Source organism: Centruroides vittatus, unplaced genomic scaffold (assembly GCF_030686945.1).
Source record: "Centruroides vittatus isolate TY-2023 unplaced genomic scaffold, ASM3068694v2 contig_502, whole genome shotgun sequence".
Classification (NCBI taxonomy): domain Eukaryota; kingdom Metazoa; phylum Arthropoda; class Arachnida; order Scorpiones; family Buthidae; genus Centruroides; species Centruroides vittatus.
The window spans coordinates 165,001-180,621 of NW_027122289.1; the positions used below are offsets into that span (position 1 = coordinate 165,001).

The 15,621-nt window shown below is 33.7% G+C and overlaps 2 protein-coding genes across 3 annotated transcripts; one reads left to right on the top strand and one right to left on the bottom strand.

The window, feature by feature from the left end:
- Positions 1-1,338: 1,338 nt before the first annotated feature.
- On the bottom strand, positions 1,339-8,041 carry LOC136978283 (choline O-acetyltransferase-like). 2 transcript variants are annotated; one of them, XM_067273981.1, is made up of 15 exons: positions 7,968-8,041; positions 7,437-7,636; positions 6,881-6,999; positions 6,748-6,801; positions 6,527-6,689; positions 6,289-6,463; positions 5,191-5,384; positions 5,004-5,104; positions 4,456-4,572; positions 2,908-3,030; positions 2,706-2,844; positions 2,284-2,343; positions 2,066-2,203; positions 1,547-1,764; positions 1,339-1,470 (listed from the first exon to the last, which is right to left on the bottom strand). In XM_067273981.1, the coding sequence occupies exons 1-15, from the start codon at positions 7,969-7,971 to the stop codon at positions 1,437-1,439; spliced, it is 1,839 nt and encodes a 612-aa protein (XP_067130082.1). In that variant the 5' UTR covers positions 7,972-8,041; the 3' UTR covers positions 1,339-1,436. The 2 variants fall into 2 exon arrangements, with proteins under 2 accessions (XP_067130082.1, XP_067130081.1); XM_067273980.1 differs by having other exon boundaries at positions 7,437-7,625; positions 7,951-8,037.
- Positions 8,042-8,086: 45 nt separating this feature from the next.
- On the top strand, positions 8,087-15,554 carry Sras (Ras converting CAAX endopeptidase Sras). Its single transcript, XM_067273994.1, has 9 exons — positions 8,087-8,251; positions 9,747-9,852; positions 9,915-9,995; positions 10,236-10,296; positions 10,367-10,425; positions 14,624-14,732; positions 14,799-14,867; positions 14,943-15,005; positions 15,081-15,554. Exons 1-9 carry the CDS (start codon positions 8,109-8,111, stop codon positions 15,275-15,277), a joined length of 888 nt encoding a protein of 295 aa, XP_067130095.1. The 5' UTR covers positions 8,087-8,108; the 3' UTR covers positions 15,278-15,554.
- The last annotated feature ends 67 nt before the right edge of the window (positions 15,555-15,621 follow it).

The following is a 15,621-nucleotide window of genomic DNA, read 5'->3' on the forward strand; positions in this document are numbered from 1 at the left end:
GATTTTTTGAAATTCACCCCACGGGGGAAATGTTATACATTTATAATAGATACATTTTGAGCCACAACAACGCGTGGCCGGGTCAGCTAGTTAATTTATAAAAATGTTTGCGCTGAGCTCCTATTTGGAGTTTGTGTAATGCAAAAATGCACGTGAGTATAGAAAATTTTAACAAGTATTTCCTCTCTAATTTTGCATTTCAAAATTAAATGAATTTATCCTCTTACTGTATCATACGAACTATTGATATGGCATTTTATTTTGAAACCTATTTAGTTAAAGCCTTTAATTATGTGTCAAGAGTAACTTCTAAATGAAAAGATACTCTATTTGAAATTATAGAAGGAATTTTGTGGCTCGAACTGGAAGAAAACCGCAGTTTACTGGACATACTGTATGTAGGTACCGGTACAGTACAGAGCATTAATATCGTGACCTTGGAACTAAGAATCCAGCTCCTCGGGGAACTGGGTACTGACCCTGTGTTTCTAGACCTTGAAGGGATCGAATGATCGATGACGCCATCTATGGAGACAGAGAACAGTTACGTAGTATTAATTATATATATATGAAAAAAATTAATACGAAATTAGAAAAAAAAGAGCAGAACTAGGTCCGACTGTATTGGAAGGGTACCGACACGCCGCCTATTCACAGACGCTATCCCACTACTGCACGACGCGAGAGCTTTTGCCTGCTGCGTTTCCGCCCTGGGCCGATTCGCTCCTCCTTAGACAACCTGGTTACCCCCGACTCCCCGAGGGCCACCATATCGACGTCGCTCTTAGTGCGGACATCCGATCGACATAGAACAACGTGAAGGTCTTCTCCCATCCTCAAGCCGTCCTCTAGTTCTGGCCTCCGAGTAGCTGGATTACAGGAACACGCCACCGCTCCCGGCCGACAGTATCGCTTGGAAACTTCTATAAGTACCTAGCTTCCACTTTTTTCTTTCTCCCCTTCCGTTTTCTAGTTGAAAATTAATTTATTCAATTTTCTGGAACGGATGGATCGACGATGCTTCTTGTTTTCTCGTATCCGATTTTTTTAATTCATCGAATTTAGTTACTGCTAGCGATGAGAGATGGCGCTGCGTACTATCTTGTCACGCGCTAACTTTACTTGTTTTCCTCAGATCGATAGATTCCTGTGTCTACAAAGCTTATGACACGAATTTAGCCATTTTTTCTGTATTCTGCCCCATAGCGACGAAATCAAACTTACTTCATACAAAATCAAGTATTTTAAATTTTAGCTCATAGAAAAATTAATAACTTTTAAAGTTTTGTATTTATGTTTTACGTTTGTTTATAAGTTACCCAATAAATCACCAGAAAATTTGAAATTAATTTATTCAATTAAAGAAATATAATCAAGGCGTCAATGGTAACATCTCATAGCTAATAAACTTTATGATTCAATTTAGATAATTATTCTCACTTTAATTTACGCAATGATTTGGCTTTGGTGCTGAAAATAATAAAAATAACATTTAAAAAATTACATAAATGATTCTTATATAGAATTTACGCTAATTTTAGCTGACCTTATGGTGAGTTTTCGTAAATTCTTTTGACAAAATTCGCCGATTTCGATCAAACTTGCTGTCAAATGTTGGGCAAAACTTTGCAAATCTGTTTTTTCGAGTGTATTAAATGATGTCAGAGTGAATATTATTTGATGTTCTTGAAGATTAAAACAGCAACTATAGCCGTCTCTCGTCATAGGTCCGTATCCCACGATTATATTACATTTGGAATTAATCTAAATATAACGAAATTTTAACTTAAAAAAAATAAGCAAATTGCGACTTCTATCATTCATAAATTCACATGCTTAATTGCAGAGTATCTGTTCATAAGATATATTAATTAACAGTCTATTTAAAAATGTATATATATTTTATGTACAGTACATGTGATATATATATACAGTATATAATATATATATATTACAAACTTCAGAAAATAAACACTAAGTATAATTATTCTTCATTAAATTTTGGTTATGTAGCACAAAACAGACCTACAAAAATCTTCCAAAGATGCTGTTTATAATTATTTACCTGCTTTATTTGCAAACAAAAGTTTAGATATTCTTGATATGATTTATCTCTAAATAGTGCCGGATCATACTGTCTTTTGTTGTGAGAAAATTCTTTCAAACATAAAAGATGATTATCAGGACCTTCTCCATTAATGGTCTTCACATATACATAAAATATATATACATATTTAAATAGACTGTTAATTAATATATCTTATGAACAGATATTTTACTTACATAAATATACATTTCAATTTGTTTCTCAATGACTTTAAGGAAAAGTTTTACTTTTTCTTCCTATAATAAAATATTTCTTAGATTTTTTCTGTTTTTGTTAAAAATGCTATATTTAACATGATATTTGTGTATCGAAATTTAGTTTGATTTCATATGTTTTTCAATACTCTGTTTAAAACCTTACGAACATGTGGTCTAGCTATAACCAGTGACGGTTTTAGGATGTGCGAGGCCCTCAACAAGGCCCTAGTTAACCAAGCCTAGTGAGTGCGGATTCGGAGTTGTTTTTGCGCATGGTTTTTACTTTCCGTGTACTTATTGCATATAAAAAAGTGCAGTATATATCTACACGTGTCTGAAGCCATAAAGCTCCCGATCCCAGGCAACATCATTCAAGAAAAAAAATTAATTATGTTTTTTACCTTTTTGACAGTTTCATCATAAAAAATCTTGAAAAAGTTCATTAAATCTTCGCTGGAAACACGAATATTATCAAATCTTCCGTATCTAAATTTGCGTAACGAAGCGGCTTGATATGTTGATGTTAATCTTTTATATAATCTTTACGTAAAATAATTAGTTAATATGAAATTAGAAAGTATAAAAGTATATTAAAAAACCGACCTAAAATAAGCCATTTGTATGCATATTTCAATATAAACATCAGGATTGAGGTTTCTCCTTTTGATGAATTCCTTTCCGTATTCGGCAAATTTCATTATTTTAAGATCTAATTCGCTTATGAGTCTATAAATATATTTGTAAATTAATTAATAAAATAATTTTATAAATATAATCAATGACATTTTGTGTTTTAAATTAAGATTTAGCATCAGGGTCGAATTTAAACTTAAGGTTAAAGTGACCAGACGTCTCGAATACGGCCCAATGGCTAAATTAAGATGGCAGTCAACCGCTCTGGGACCCGGAATCGAACCTTGGTTAGTCAAAAATCCCCAGGAGTTTTTCGGAGGGTAGTTCATCCGGATATTTAGACGCTGTTTCTCACTACTCAGTTGCCTCGTTGGCCTGCTAAAACAAAACCCTCTTAGTGCCTACAGGGCAGAAAGTTATACAGAAAAAAAAATAGATCGATTGGCCATTTTTTGCCCAGTCTGGCAATCCTATCTCTCGGAAAACAATGAATGAATGTCAGGCGTAAGTACCACGGTTGTGAGGATCAGTTATAAAAGGGAGTTGATGGTTTTTGCTAATTATCTGAGTTATAAAAAAGGGAGATCAAAGCTACACTCGGATCCATAATCAAATGTGCCACGGACGATCTTCCGAGGGGAGAATGCCTCCTGGGAATCTTTTATGGGAAATTAGACCCCTATTTAGGTGTTACTAACATGAAGAAAACCAGGAAAACTCCACATGGCCAGTCAGTTGGCGAGGCGCGAGCAATTTTTTATTTACTCAGCAAATGGTGGGCCATTTTTAGGATTTGGTCACTATAACTTAACATAAATAGCAACACAGGACCTCGTGAGTTTCACGCCTTTAAATTTATTATTGTATGGTAGAGAAGGAAAGGTCTCATAAGATACCAATGTAGGGAGGGCCACAGAAAGTGGATTTTAATCACTTTATCTATATACAGTTCAATTTCAATCGACTTTCAAGAAGCTTGGGAAAAATGTATGGAAAATTCGGATTCGAGTCCAGGTCAAAAAAATATCCGAGTCGCTCTGGAGACCCGGAATCGAATCTGGGAGAGTAACTCCTCAAGAATTTTACGTGAGCTGTTCTTCATCACCTATACTCATCGTAGGTTCGGTTGACCCCATTGTGGACCTGGCCGAACCTACGATGGGTACAGAAAAAAAGGCTTTCTTAGCTCCCACAGGACAGAGCCAAAAATGAAACACACAGAAAAGTCCTCAGTTATTTTTCGTGTGCAGCATGTTTCGGATAGGTTGAACTAATCCCTCACTACCTGGTTGTAAACGTGGTAGTGGTTGTGGTCGAGTCAGTATGCGACTCGCCCTCACCTGGTTGTAAACATGAAAAAAAAGCCCTCCTAGTGCCTACCGGGCAGAAATAATTTTAAGGAATTTTAATAACTCTACCTAACATATATAAATTACTTTTTAATTAAAACAATATGCAAATAATGCGCAAAAATATAAATCATTCCATATCATTGATTCCTCCTTAATGACTCCTTACTGATTCATTTTATAACCAGCTGATTCAATTTCTAAAGCTTCTTTAGGGTTTATTATCCATTTTAATTTCTCTAGATGCATAGAATTCATAATTCTCCTTCTAGGACGATTTCTTTTCCTAATTAATTAAAAAAAATTAGTAAACAAAGTCATATAATGTCTGACTACCATAAGATGAGACTTGATTTTAAATATCGCTTCTAGAGGACTTCTAATCATAGTTTGATACATGATCTATAGATAATTGGTCATATCACCCATTACTTTTAAAAATAAATATCATATATTTATAAATAATAAATTCATTTAATTTATAACGACTCTAAATTAATTTTATTTATATTTCTAATAATTAAATTTAACACGAGAGGCGGAGTAACTGTCTATCTGTAGTTCCAAATTACTATCTTGATAATTAATTAGTCATATTATAGCCTAATGACAATCTAGTTGCATGTTTCATTTTTAAAAATAAGCATATCTCACGGCGACATGTTATAAAATCTCTTCTCGTAGCAATCAGATGATATATAAAGATTAATACTTAACAGAAAAAGCATAAACTCCTGTAAAAATTGTAAAAGAACACTTTCATCCAAAATTGAGGGTTCCATACAAACTCCATTAACTCCATTTTTAGTTACTATAAACTGTAAAATGTATATATTTATACACAAACCAAACCATTTTACCGGATAGAATAGATATTTAAGATTCATGAAATAATTTTTCTAACTTGTAAACATTTCTCGAACCACCTATTCCCACTAGAATGTTCAATTTTGCTACCGTGAAAAATATGGCGTGCCATAATTTCTTTTCTCTCGCTTGAATTTTTTGCAGTTTTTAAGATATCCCTTAAAGAATCATCCATACACAAAATATAGAGACATTCTTCGATTTTCTGAATTGATTCTTGATTAATTATATCTGTAAATAAGCGATCGATTAATCAATAAGGGCATAGCATATTAAAGTAAAATGGCTGGCGAAAATTTTTCCTCTAATGGATGGACCTAATTTGCAGTGGGGGCGACTCGTAATGCATCACTATGAGCAGGCCAAACCCACGATGTATGGCTTTACTTCAAGAGTAAAAAATTACAGTATTTCACTGTAAACACAAACAATATCTTTTATTTTATAACCTTTCTACAGTATTAGTAGCTAAGAACTGCCTATAATGATTTTTTCCTCAGCGTGCAATGCCCTGTACAATTCAGCATGTTCTTCTTTTAAAACTCTTGACATGTCCATGAGATCTCGTTTCTTTGCTTTTCTTATGAGCAATGGGCCACCATATAGAGGAGGCAAAGAAATATCTGTTAGATTTTAAAATCTAGACACTACTTCTGCACCTTCTCTGCTGAGGTAAGAGTTAGTAAGTCATTCACGGTTGCATGACATTATGATCCTTGCACAAATTTAAAAACGGAGATAATTTTCAGACCTTGCTGAACATGTTCAACGGAATTCTAATTTAGTTTTCTACACTAGTTTACTCGAAAACACTGCAATTAGCGGTAGATACAACTTTTTTCCATGTAACAAATATTTGAACTCGTATCTTTAAAAATTTGAATACAGATTTTTCATCAAGTGATGCAAAAAGACGTGCCCCTACTGGTCCAAGGTTCAAGCGTGTTTGATTTATAAGCGCATAATGGATTATATTGCATTATATGTAATACAATCCATTAGAAATTATGAGGACCGAGTCGAATTCAAACCGATAATCCATATAGTAATATTTTTACTCACATGATAATCTGGACAATTACAAAAGTATTGAAAATTATCAAAAATATGGCATCAGAAATGTATTAATCTATACCTTCTGATAGAATCTGCCTAAAATTTGAACAATCCAGGCGACTCGCTGTTGTAATGATCCCTACAGGAGGATAAATAGGTTCTTTCACACTCTCTTCTTCAATTTTTGTAAGAATTTTGCATAATGCTTCTTCACTGGGATAAACCGAACCATCTTCAAATTGCAGCCTAAAAATCTATTTAAAAAATTACCATATTTTCACTTGATTTAGACTTTTTTTCAAAGGCATAATTATTACCTGATTATTACAAATGACAATGATGTGGTTTGAAGACTTGGCAAATATTTGTTTGTCTTCTATATCGGGCCTTCTATATCCAGAATATAACTTATAAGCCGTATCCATGGATAAAGGATAACCTTTCCCGTGTGTATAATCAATATCTTGTTCTATTTCTTCTCTATAAATTAATATATTATTCTTCAAATTAATAAATATAAAATTTCAGATAAGTTTACCTGTCCAATTTAATCTTTTGTAGTAGAGAAAATATGATGAACTGCGCGATGTAACTTAAGGAAGAATTGCAAATGGTGTTTTATACTTTATAGTATTAGAGTAAAATATATATAAACATTTTTAGTGTCTCACCTATAACGTTCAAGATCAGTCTTAAATGATTGTTTTGGTAGCATAAAAAACGGATTACAGTTAATGGGAAGTGGAAGTGGCGATCTCAAGTACATGTCACTTAACCAAAATTCTGTAACCTGTAAAAATCAGCTGTGTTCAGTAATTTTTCATTGTGGGCCTGATCGAACCAACAAGCCCATTGTTAGTTCGGTCAGGCCCACAATAGAGAAAGACAGGGTATAACAACCGTGCATACACAGTATAAGATATTTTATACTAATTCCACATTAGTGGAGGAGGAAAAAGATAAGAAAATAAAGAAGTTGATGAAAGAAAGAATACAATGAATAGGAAAATGGCGGAGAAGAATGTAATCAATGAATGATGATGATAAATAAGAATGAGCGGAAGAATAAGGCAATAAAGTAGAGGAGAAGGATGATAAGAAGAAGATAATAGCAAAAATAATATATGGAACATAAAGAAACATTGTATGCACCACGCTTCATAATATGCGTCGTAATTGTTTTCCACGTGAGGACTTTTCGAACGTGTTTAAAATTAGTTAACTTACGTAATTGTCAGTCTCTTCCGCACATTCCTGTATCAGATATTGAAGGGTATTTCCTTCTTCACTATCCTTAAATTCTCTTGCTAATTTTTCAGTCACTACGTATTGTTCTTCAGGTATTATTCTTTTAATACCATTCAGATATCTTTCAATCGTTAATCCGAGTTTCGGAACGGGAGGTTTAGGAAGATCCTTAAAATCGCGTAAAACATTATATTTAGAACGTTCGTAAAGTCTCGAAAACCAAACCAATTCAACTAGAGTAGAATTCTCGAACCTCCCACGTAGATTATATTTGAGAATTCTCAGTTATATAATGTGAAATATAAAAATTAGTTTAGAAACGTTATGTTAATTGCATTTACAAGAAAAATAATTTAATAAAATTAAATTACTGGCGGACAAAACAACGTAATATTTTTAAGAACGTTCGGAAACTAAATGAAAACCAAACGATAACGACTCGCTATCATGCACTCACGCACCAATTTAAAATTATAAAATAAAGCAAACTCACCGTTTCGTTATATTTAGACATTATTATTATTATTATTATTAAATTGGTGTTCTATAAACTAAATTTGTTTCATTATTTATTTATTTTATTACGAACTATCAATTATTTACACGAGTTCAAACTTTCGACACCAGGAGTATCCTCGTCGCGGATTCAAAATGGCTGCGGACGATGGAGATTCGCAAGCATCCGAAAAAGATCTGTCGCAGGACTCAAATTGCATCAAGGCGATATTATTCTGCTTCGTTCTGGCTATTACATATGTTGGTAGCCTGTACATATGGAAGAAGATGAATCACAGGTGAATCCATAGTTTTATTCATATTACTAACTGAAAGCACGTTGCAAGTCGTAGTTTGTCTGTTTATAAATGTAAATATAGTAGATTTGGAACATCTGTGCTGGGTTTTAATATTATAAATCACTTAGTTAAGATGTATTTATGTGAAGTATTCATTTACTGTATTTGGTCGAATTGATTAAATATTGGACTTGTAACATGTATTGCTTCTATATCTTCATTTGATTTTAATAAATTATCAATTTATGCTAATTCGTTACAATGATATGAATTAGTGAGTATGAATAGCTAAGACGTGAAATCTGAATGAGGGATTTTCCATCCTCAGAGTTAAAGATCCTCTTGTACAGTATGTGCAAAAAAGTGAATGGAACCATACCTGTACGATCTTCACCCCAAAGGTCAATTTTTACCGCGAACCAATATACTGCCTAATCTCCATGCTCCGCATCAGTCAGATGAGTAATAGTGACACTCCGCATACAGTCGGGTGGGCAAGTGTCTTCACACCCATAAAATTACAATCAAGTACTCTACGAACAATCAAGTGTTCTGGCATAGTTGTGGGCTAAATAGTTAAATGTGATAGTCATGGGCATAGCCAAGAAGGGGCATGGGTGGGCATGGCCCCCCAGTTAATCTGGTGCCCCTCCCCAGAAAATTACATCCCAGCCCCCACGCAGTTAACCTGGTGTTCTCCCCAGAAAATTACAGCCTCTACTAGGCTCCCCATAACAAAACTCTGGCTACGCCAATGGTGATAGTCTTAATGGAGCAAAATGACTCCCGATCGCATGCAACCTGGCAGTAGGCTGATTTTGAGGCTGTTTCTTGCAAAGGATCGCATGTAGAAATATGGTTCCTTTGACCTTTTTTGCACATGGGTACAGTCTACAGCTCTGATAAGGTCCCAACCATTCATTCAGAAATGTAATTGTATCCATAAATATGTATGAATCCATGTTTTGTTTCTTGCTTTCTCAGATGTTACTAGGTATATTTTAAGTCATTGTTAGTTCTGACATAAATTGAGAGTCAATCATACATGTATGTATGCTTGGTTCATTACCCATGGGTATTCCATGTATAATGATATGGCGATGATTTCACGAAACCTCTGTTTTGGTATTTTGAGTTTCCATTTCCATTTTTTTTTTTTTTTGTTATCTAAACATTAACTCATAGACATTCAGATTCTCAAAGAAACTAATAGGTTATTGTTAGAGTTGTCCACTAATGGATAAATGGAATATTCTTCAAAAATGTGAGGAAGTGATGTTAAAATAGCCGAACAACTCGTTACCAGTACAGAAAACAACCTTACGTTAACTATTATGTGATAAGAAATGCAAATTGTAAATTAATTTTTTCAGACTAGAATTTGAATAAACTGTCTGCATCGTCTTCTGATCTTAGATCCTGTTGCAGTATTTGGATCAAGTGTACTCTATTAAGTGTGTGACAAATGTTTATAAACTTTTTTTTGTGTGTTTAGAGATCATCCTCTGACAGTGAAGAGAAGATTCGTAAGTGTTTTCGTGGTCGCCATCATATCACCATTTTTCACTTATTTTGGAACAAATTTTAATTATTTTAAAGAGGTAAGAAAGTTATTTTTAAGAATTTCATAATTTGAATAATTGAAGCAACTTGATTATCCTAGAATCCAGGAATTCTGGAATTATTAGGGATCAGATGGTCTGGCTGCATCGCTGCATTGACCATTCCTCTATTACTAACAATGGTAATTATATCTTAAATGACGAACAAATGAGCTGTACAGGTATCTCTTGATTAACATAGTTAATCCCATGATCTAACCGCGTGTATCAAAATTAGGTTAATCAAAATACAGTATCCATGTTAAGTGAAGACAGCCGGTGAAGCCACGTAAATAAAGGGATTGCCGCAATTAATTTTGTACTTTAATCAAGGGATACCTGTAATTTTAATTAAAATCTAAATGATTTATCTTTATTTATAGGTTCTTTTCTTTGGTCCTCTTTTTATGCACTACATTGATGGCATCTGCACTATTTATTTTGGTGAGTTTTATTTGTTTAATTAATTAAATTTAATGAAATTTGATGAGTAAAACTTTATCATCTCCTGTAGAAACAACATACTGGTCTACTAATTTAAGAAATTTGATCTGGTTAAGAAATCACATTGTAGTAAGTACCTTATGCTTCTTTAATTTGAAATGACTGTATCAAAACTAAGTGGCCATTTTGTACTTCACTAAATACATACATACAGCTATATTAACAACCAAGGATTAAGTTATAAGTTTACTTTTAGTATGTGAATGTGTATTGGTTAATTTCTAACTCTTAACTCTTCATCTTTGGTTGTGAATACAGCCATTAAATGCTTCATGTTGATTGGAATTTGGGTAGAAGTTACTTTTAGTAGAATTACATTTATACAGTAGCTTATACCATAGTGTGTGGCCAAGTGTGTATTCTACTTTATAGTATCACTAGTTAATTAACAAATTTGATTGTTTCTCTAATAGAAAATAATGTGTAATATGCTATTCCAAATTATAGCTGTAGTTTGTTAGAACTGTTACACCAAGACAATTAAAAATTACCATCCATACTTTAGTCCATTTTCTTCTTTAATTACTAGGAGAATTACTTATGACAATGCAGAAGACTGTTTTAGAAATACAGATGAGTTTCCTGGACCAAAATATGGATGATAAATTTGAAGAATGTAATGGTTATTTTAATGTGACATTTGTCTATTTAGAATTATAGAGGAATTTTGGTGTTCTTTCTCCATAACTGTGAAGTATTTGAATTGGTGATGGATCAAGTGCTTCATGGCCCTGGTCCAAAAATTATTTATATATAATAAAGTTTGTAGGTTCCATATAACTTCACAAAATGTGAATACAGTATATGGAATATCTGATTCAGTTTGTTCATCTTCATCGGCAGTTACAAACATGGACAAAACAGGCAAGATCGTAGTGTTTAGCTAGTCGAAACTGTTTGAATGATGGTTGTGTTATCAGCTAATCATTGAAAATATTCATAAGAATATGACAATTAATGAGAGTATCTTTTATGTTTACTTAGTTTGGTATGTGGAATCGTGTAGTAACCATATATTGTATAGAATGAAAGGAAACACAGAATTTTAATAATGTGTTAGTACAGGAGATAAGGCATTATACATGACAGTGTGCCTCAATGGTTAAGATTTATGCTGTTTAGGACAGAACTGCTTAGTATGCATGCATACTGCTTTGCCACATGTCCTTCAAATCACAGTTGGATGGTTTCAACTGACATGACTGCTCAGATAGTCATAGTGTAAAATCTACCTTTAGTAAAGGCTTGTGTCTGCCTTACTTGCTGTACCCAGCTAGATCTGCCACTGTCCACAACTGATAATACATGGGGGCTTCAAAAAGTTTGTGGAATAAGTCCGTAACTTAAAATTGTTTGAAAGGATTTTGATTTCAATGCACCTGAACATTCTTGTACCAATGTGTTATAACATGTTCAAGCATGAACCTTTAAATGCAGGTAAGAATGCATTCTTACCTGCATTTACCATGTTGCCAGTTGAAAGTCAGGCACCATTCAAGCAACATAGAATCCACCAAAATTGAGACCAGAACAAACAACGTTCATGATGAAACTTGGTTGGGAGAATAGGCAAATCATTGATGCTCAGGAACAAGTTTATGGTGATAATGCTCCAAAGAAGTCAACAACCTACAAGTGGATAAGTTGCTTCAGAAGTGGAAAAAACCAAGGTTGAAGATGAGCCCCGTAGTGGCAGGCCAACATCAGTTTGTGAGGAAAACATTGATGCTGTTCGTGACTTGATTGAAAAGGATAGATGAATAACCACTGAATCGGTAGTAGATACACTCAACATCTCCATGGGTTCTGCACACACAATTCTTGTGGAGAGTTTGGGACTAAGCAAGCTTTCTGTTGGATGGGTCCCTAGGCTGTTGCACCCAGATCAGCAGCAAATGAAGGCAAATCTTTCAATGGAAATTTTGAACAAGTGGGATGGGGACCCTGAAGCTTTTCTGCAAAGAATTGTGACAGAGGATGAAACATGGCTCTACCAGTATGATCCCGAGGACAAAATTCAATCAAAGCAGTGGCTACCCCAGGGTGGAAGTGGACCAGTCAAAGCAAAATCTGAGCATTCAAGAGGAAAGATCATGGCCACTGTCTTCTGGGATGCAGAGGGAATTTTGCTAGTTGACTTCCTTGAGAACTAGAAGACAATTACATCTGATTATTATGAAGGCACTTTGAGAAAACTGTCCAAAAGAATCTTGGAAAAATGCCCTGGAAAGCTCCATCAACACATCCTCTCCAACACGACATGTACCTGCTCACAGTGCTTGGCAAACAAAAGCTGTGCTACATGAATTTTGATGGGAAATCATCCGACATCTCTCTTACAGCCCTGATTTAGCCCCATCTGACTTCTTTTTGTTTTCAAAGTTGAAAAAAATCATTGAAAGGTACCAATTTTCCATCAGTTGAAGATGTAAAAAGAGCTGCTCTGGCATGGTTCAGATCACAAGACCCTCAGTTCTACTCAGACAGACTTAAAGACTGGTATCAACATTTGCAGAAGTGTATCGACCTTAATGGAGCATATGTTGAAAAATAAACATTATAACTGAAATCATTTTTTCATACTATCCTTTTTCCACAAACTTTTTGAAGCCCCTCATATATTGAATCTTCATTGTATTACAAGAGAAACTTCCCAACCCTTACACAAAATAAACAATGTTTCCAAAAAACAAAACGAAACTAAATACAAAGTTAAATTTTGTTTCCTGCAAGTGTCAAAAATTGGCATAAAATAACAGTGTACATTCATATACAAATAGTATGCATTACCATAGTGTTAGCTGGGAAGATTATGCGGTAACACTCATGATTTCTTTTTATCTGCGTGGTATCAGATGGTATTTATATTATACACACTTTTCTATATTGTAATCTTCCAGTGTGTGTGTTAAAAATTAAGCACCAATATTTTATGTCCCTACGTGTTAATATCAATTGGCATCTGTAATAAATAATGTATTAATGCATTTCTAGAATTTGAGTTACAAATTTGAATCTTGATTGAAAAAGGAATTTTGTAATGAAAAAGTTGAATAATACCTGATCACATATATACAATTTATATGAATTTAATTAGATAAACTGCATGACTTATCAGTGCAACAATTACAGTTTATCCAAATATTAACCCATAGGTTTTGTTGCAAAACTTATACCAAAAACTGCCACATTGTTATAAACACACCAATACACTCAAGAAATGTATTGGCAAATATTTAAAGAATTGTATATATAGGTTTATCAATAAATTTAGATTTGAACTACCATTACCAGAGGTAAAGAGGGAAAAAAATACTTCCTCTTATTATCAATCAGGAAGTCAGTTAGTTAGGGTGAAGCACTCGTATACTGTGTCCCAAATTTTGAGGCCATTTTTTTGGCACTTGAAAAAGCCAGACACAAAAATACCTTATTTTCATTTTTTTCAAAAAAAAATACATCCAGTGGCTCTTGAAACACCATTTGTTTTGTGTATGGGTTGGAAAGTTTCCCTTATTTAGTATTGTCTTCTATGGGATCTTTGAAAATGAATGTTATGCTACCATTTTAAATTACTGCAATTATGTTAATTATTATCCAAGAACTATGTGGCATACACCAATCAATAGAGTAACCATCAGAGTTTAATCTCCCATCTGTACTCAAGTGTCGTGTGATAGATGAAAATGATGACTTTGCAACATAGAAGGCAGTTTGCAAAGTTTGAATTACTCATCACCATGCAACATGAGTAATCTGTGGGAGCTGTAGAATTGTGGCAGCCATGGGAAAAGTGATGATGGGTATGCTACAGCAAGCACAGGACAAATTTGAGTAGTTGTATGATGACATGACAAGATGCACACATTATGAAATTGTAAAGGGTAAAGTGAAACGTGGACAGTTTACCAATGTTTTAATGTGTGTTACAACATTCTCAGATAATAATTAACATTGCTATTTATTATAATTTTCTTTTTGGAAAATCTTGTATTTGGTCACTTTATGTTTATTGCATGCATGTCAACTGGGTCAAAGAAAATAAAGTAACTTCTCCTATGAGAACTCCCAAGTTTGGATCAGGGCATTTCTCTATTGTTCCTCTATATTTATAACAGAATTTGCATGTGATACAAATTGAAATAGAATGCAACTGAGAAATATCTTTTGAGAAAATTTAATATTTATAAACCGCTACAAAATCTAACCAGTTTCATTGTTATTAAATTATTTCGCTTCATTTTAAAATATCTTTCAAATTCACCAGGCTCCATTTTCAGAAGAATTCACCTTTCGTGCCTGCATGCTACCAATTCTAGTGCCTTGTTTCGGTGCTTCGATGTCTATTTTAATATGTCCTCTGTTCTTCGGATTAGGTGAGTCACTAGTACAAATCTGCAGATCCAAGAAATGTCAGATTTAAATCATTTCTATTTTTATAGCTCATTTACATCATTTGTGGGAGAGATTAATTATAGGAACTAGTATTAAACATGCCATTCTACAGTCATGTAAGTTTGTGTTGTTTGTTTTATTACCATAATGGAATATCTACAATATAAACTTAGTTTTCTTTATCTATTTAGTATTTCAACTTGTATATACGACAATATTCGGAATGTATTCTGCTTATTTATTTATACGCACAGGTAAAATGTTTTTGTATTCTCGCATTGTCACTTTTAAAAAACAAATACCAAATTGTAAATTCATTTCTTCTTCAGATCATTTCTTGGCACCATTTCTTGTCCACGCATTTTGTAACCACATGGGATTTCCAGATTTTGGAGAGATTTTCGTCCATCCCAGGCCAACCAGGGTGTTCATAATGATTGCGTTCATCTCCGGACTGCTGACTTGGGTGACTCTGCTAGAACCTTGCACTAGACCTTATTTATTCCACAATAATGTTTATGCATAATTCGTTTATACTAATGTTAATGTAGTTATTCACCCCGGTTGCATTACTTAATAATTGACAGACTCGTTAGTTATTTGCTAGCTGGACAGACAAAAACTCAGGTGTATAATGGACGAGAATTCAAATTGTACAAATTGCATTTATTTTAAGCTTGACGTTGAACTGAATTGCATTTAGTTGAATATTTTTTATACCAGGTGTATAAGCTTAAATCCGCTGTTTGTTAATGGATGGCGTAAGTGAGTGTATTAAGCTACGATGGAGACGACATACTTGTTTTTTGATGATTTTGACATCTGTCAACATTAATCAGTGCACATCTTCAGCAATTTCATACAACATAC

Bases quoted from the DNA above. Each gene is read 5' to 3' on its own strand.
- LOC136978283 (XM_067273980.1), bottom strand. From the start codon at position 7,971: ATGTCTAAATATAACGAAACG. The intron at 6,464-6,526 runs GTAATAATTATG...TTTTTTAAATAG, and splicing joins TTGTCATTTGTAATAATCAG to ATTTTTAGGCTGCAATTTGA. The intron at 5,105-5,190 runs GTTAGAAAAATT...TACATTTTACAG, and splicing joins GGTTCGAGAAATGTTTACAA to TTTATAGTAACTAAAAATGG.
- Sras (XM_067273994.1), top strand. From the start codon at position 8,109: ATGGCTGCGGACGATGGAGATTCGCAAGCATCCGAAAAAGATCTGTCG. The intron at 10,297-10,366 runs GTGAGTTTTATT...CATCTCCTGTAG, and splicing joins CATCTGCACTATTTATTTTG to AAACAACATACTGGTCTACT. The intron at 14,733-14,798 runs GTGAGTCACTAG...CTATTTTTATAG, and splicing joins TCCTCTGTTCTTCGGATTAG to CTCATTTACATCATTTGTGG.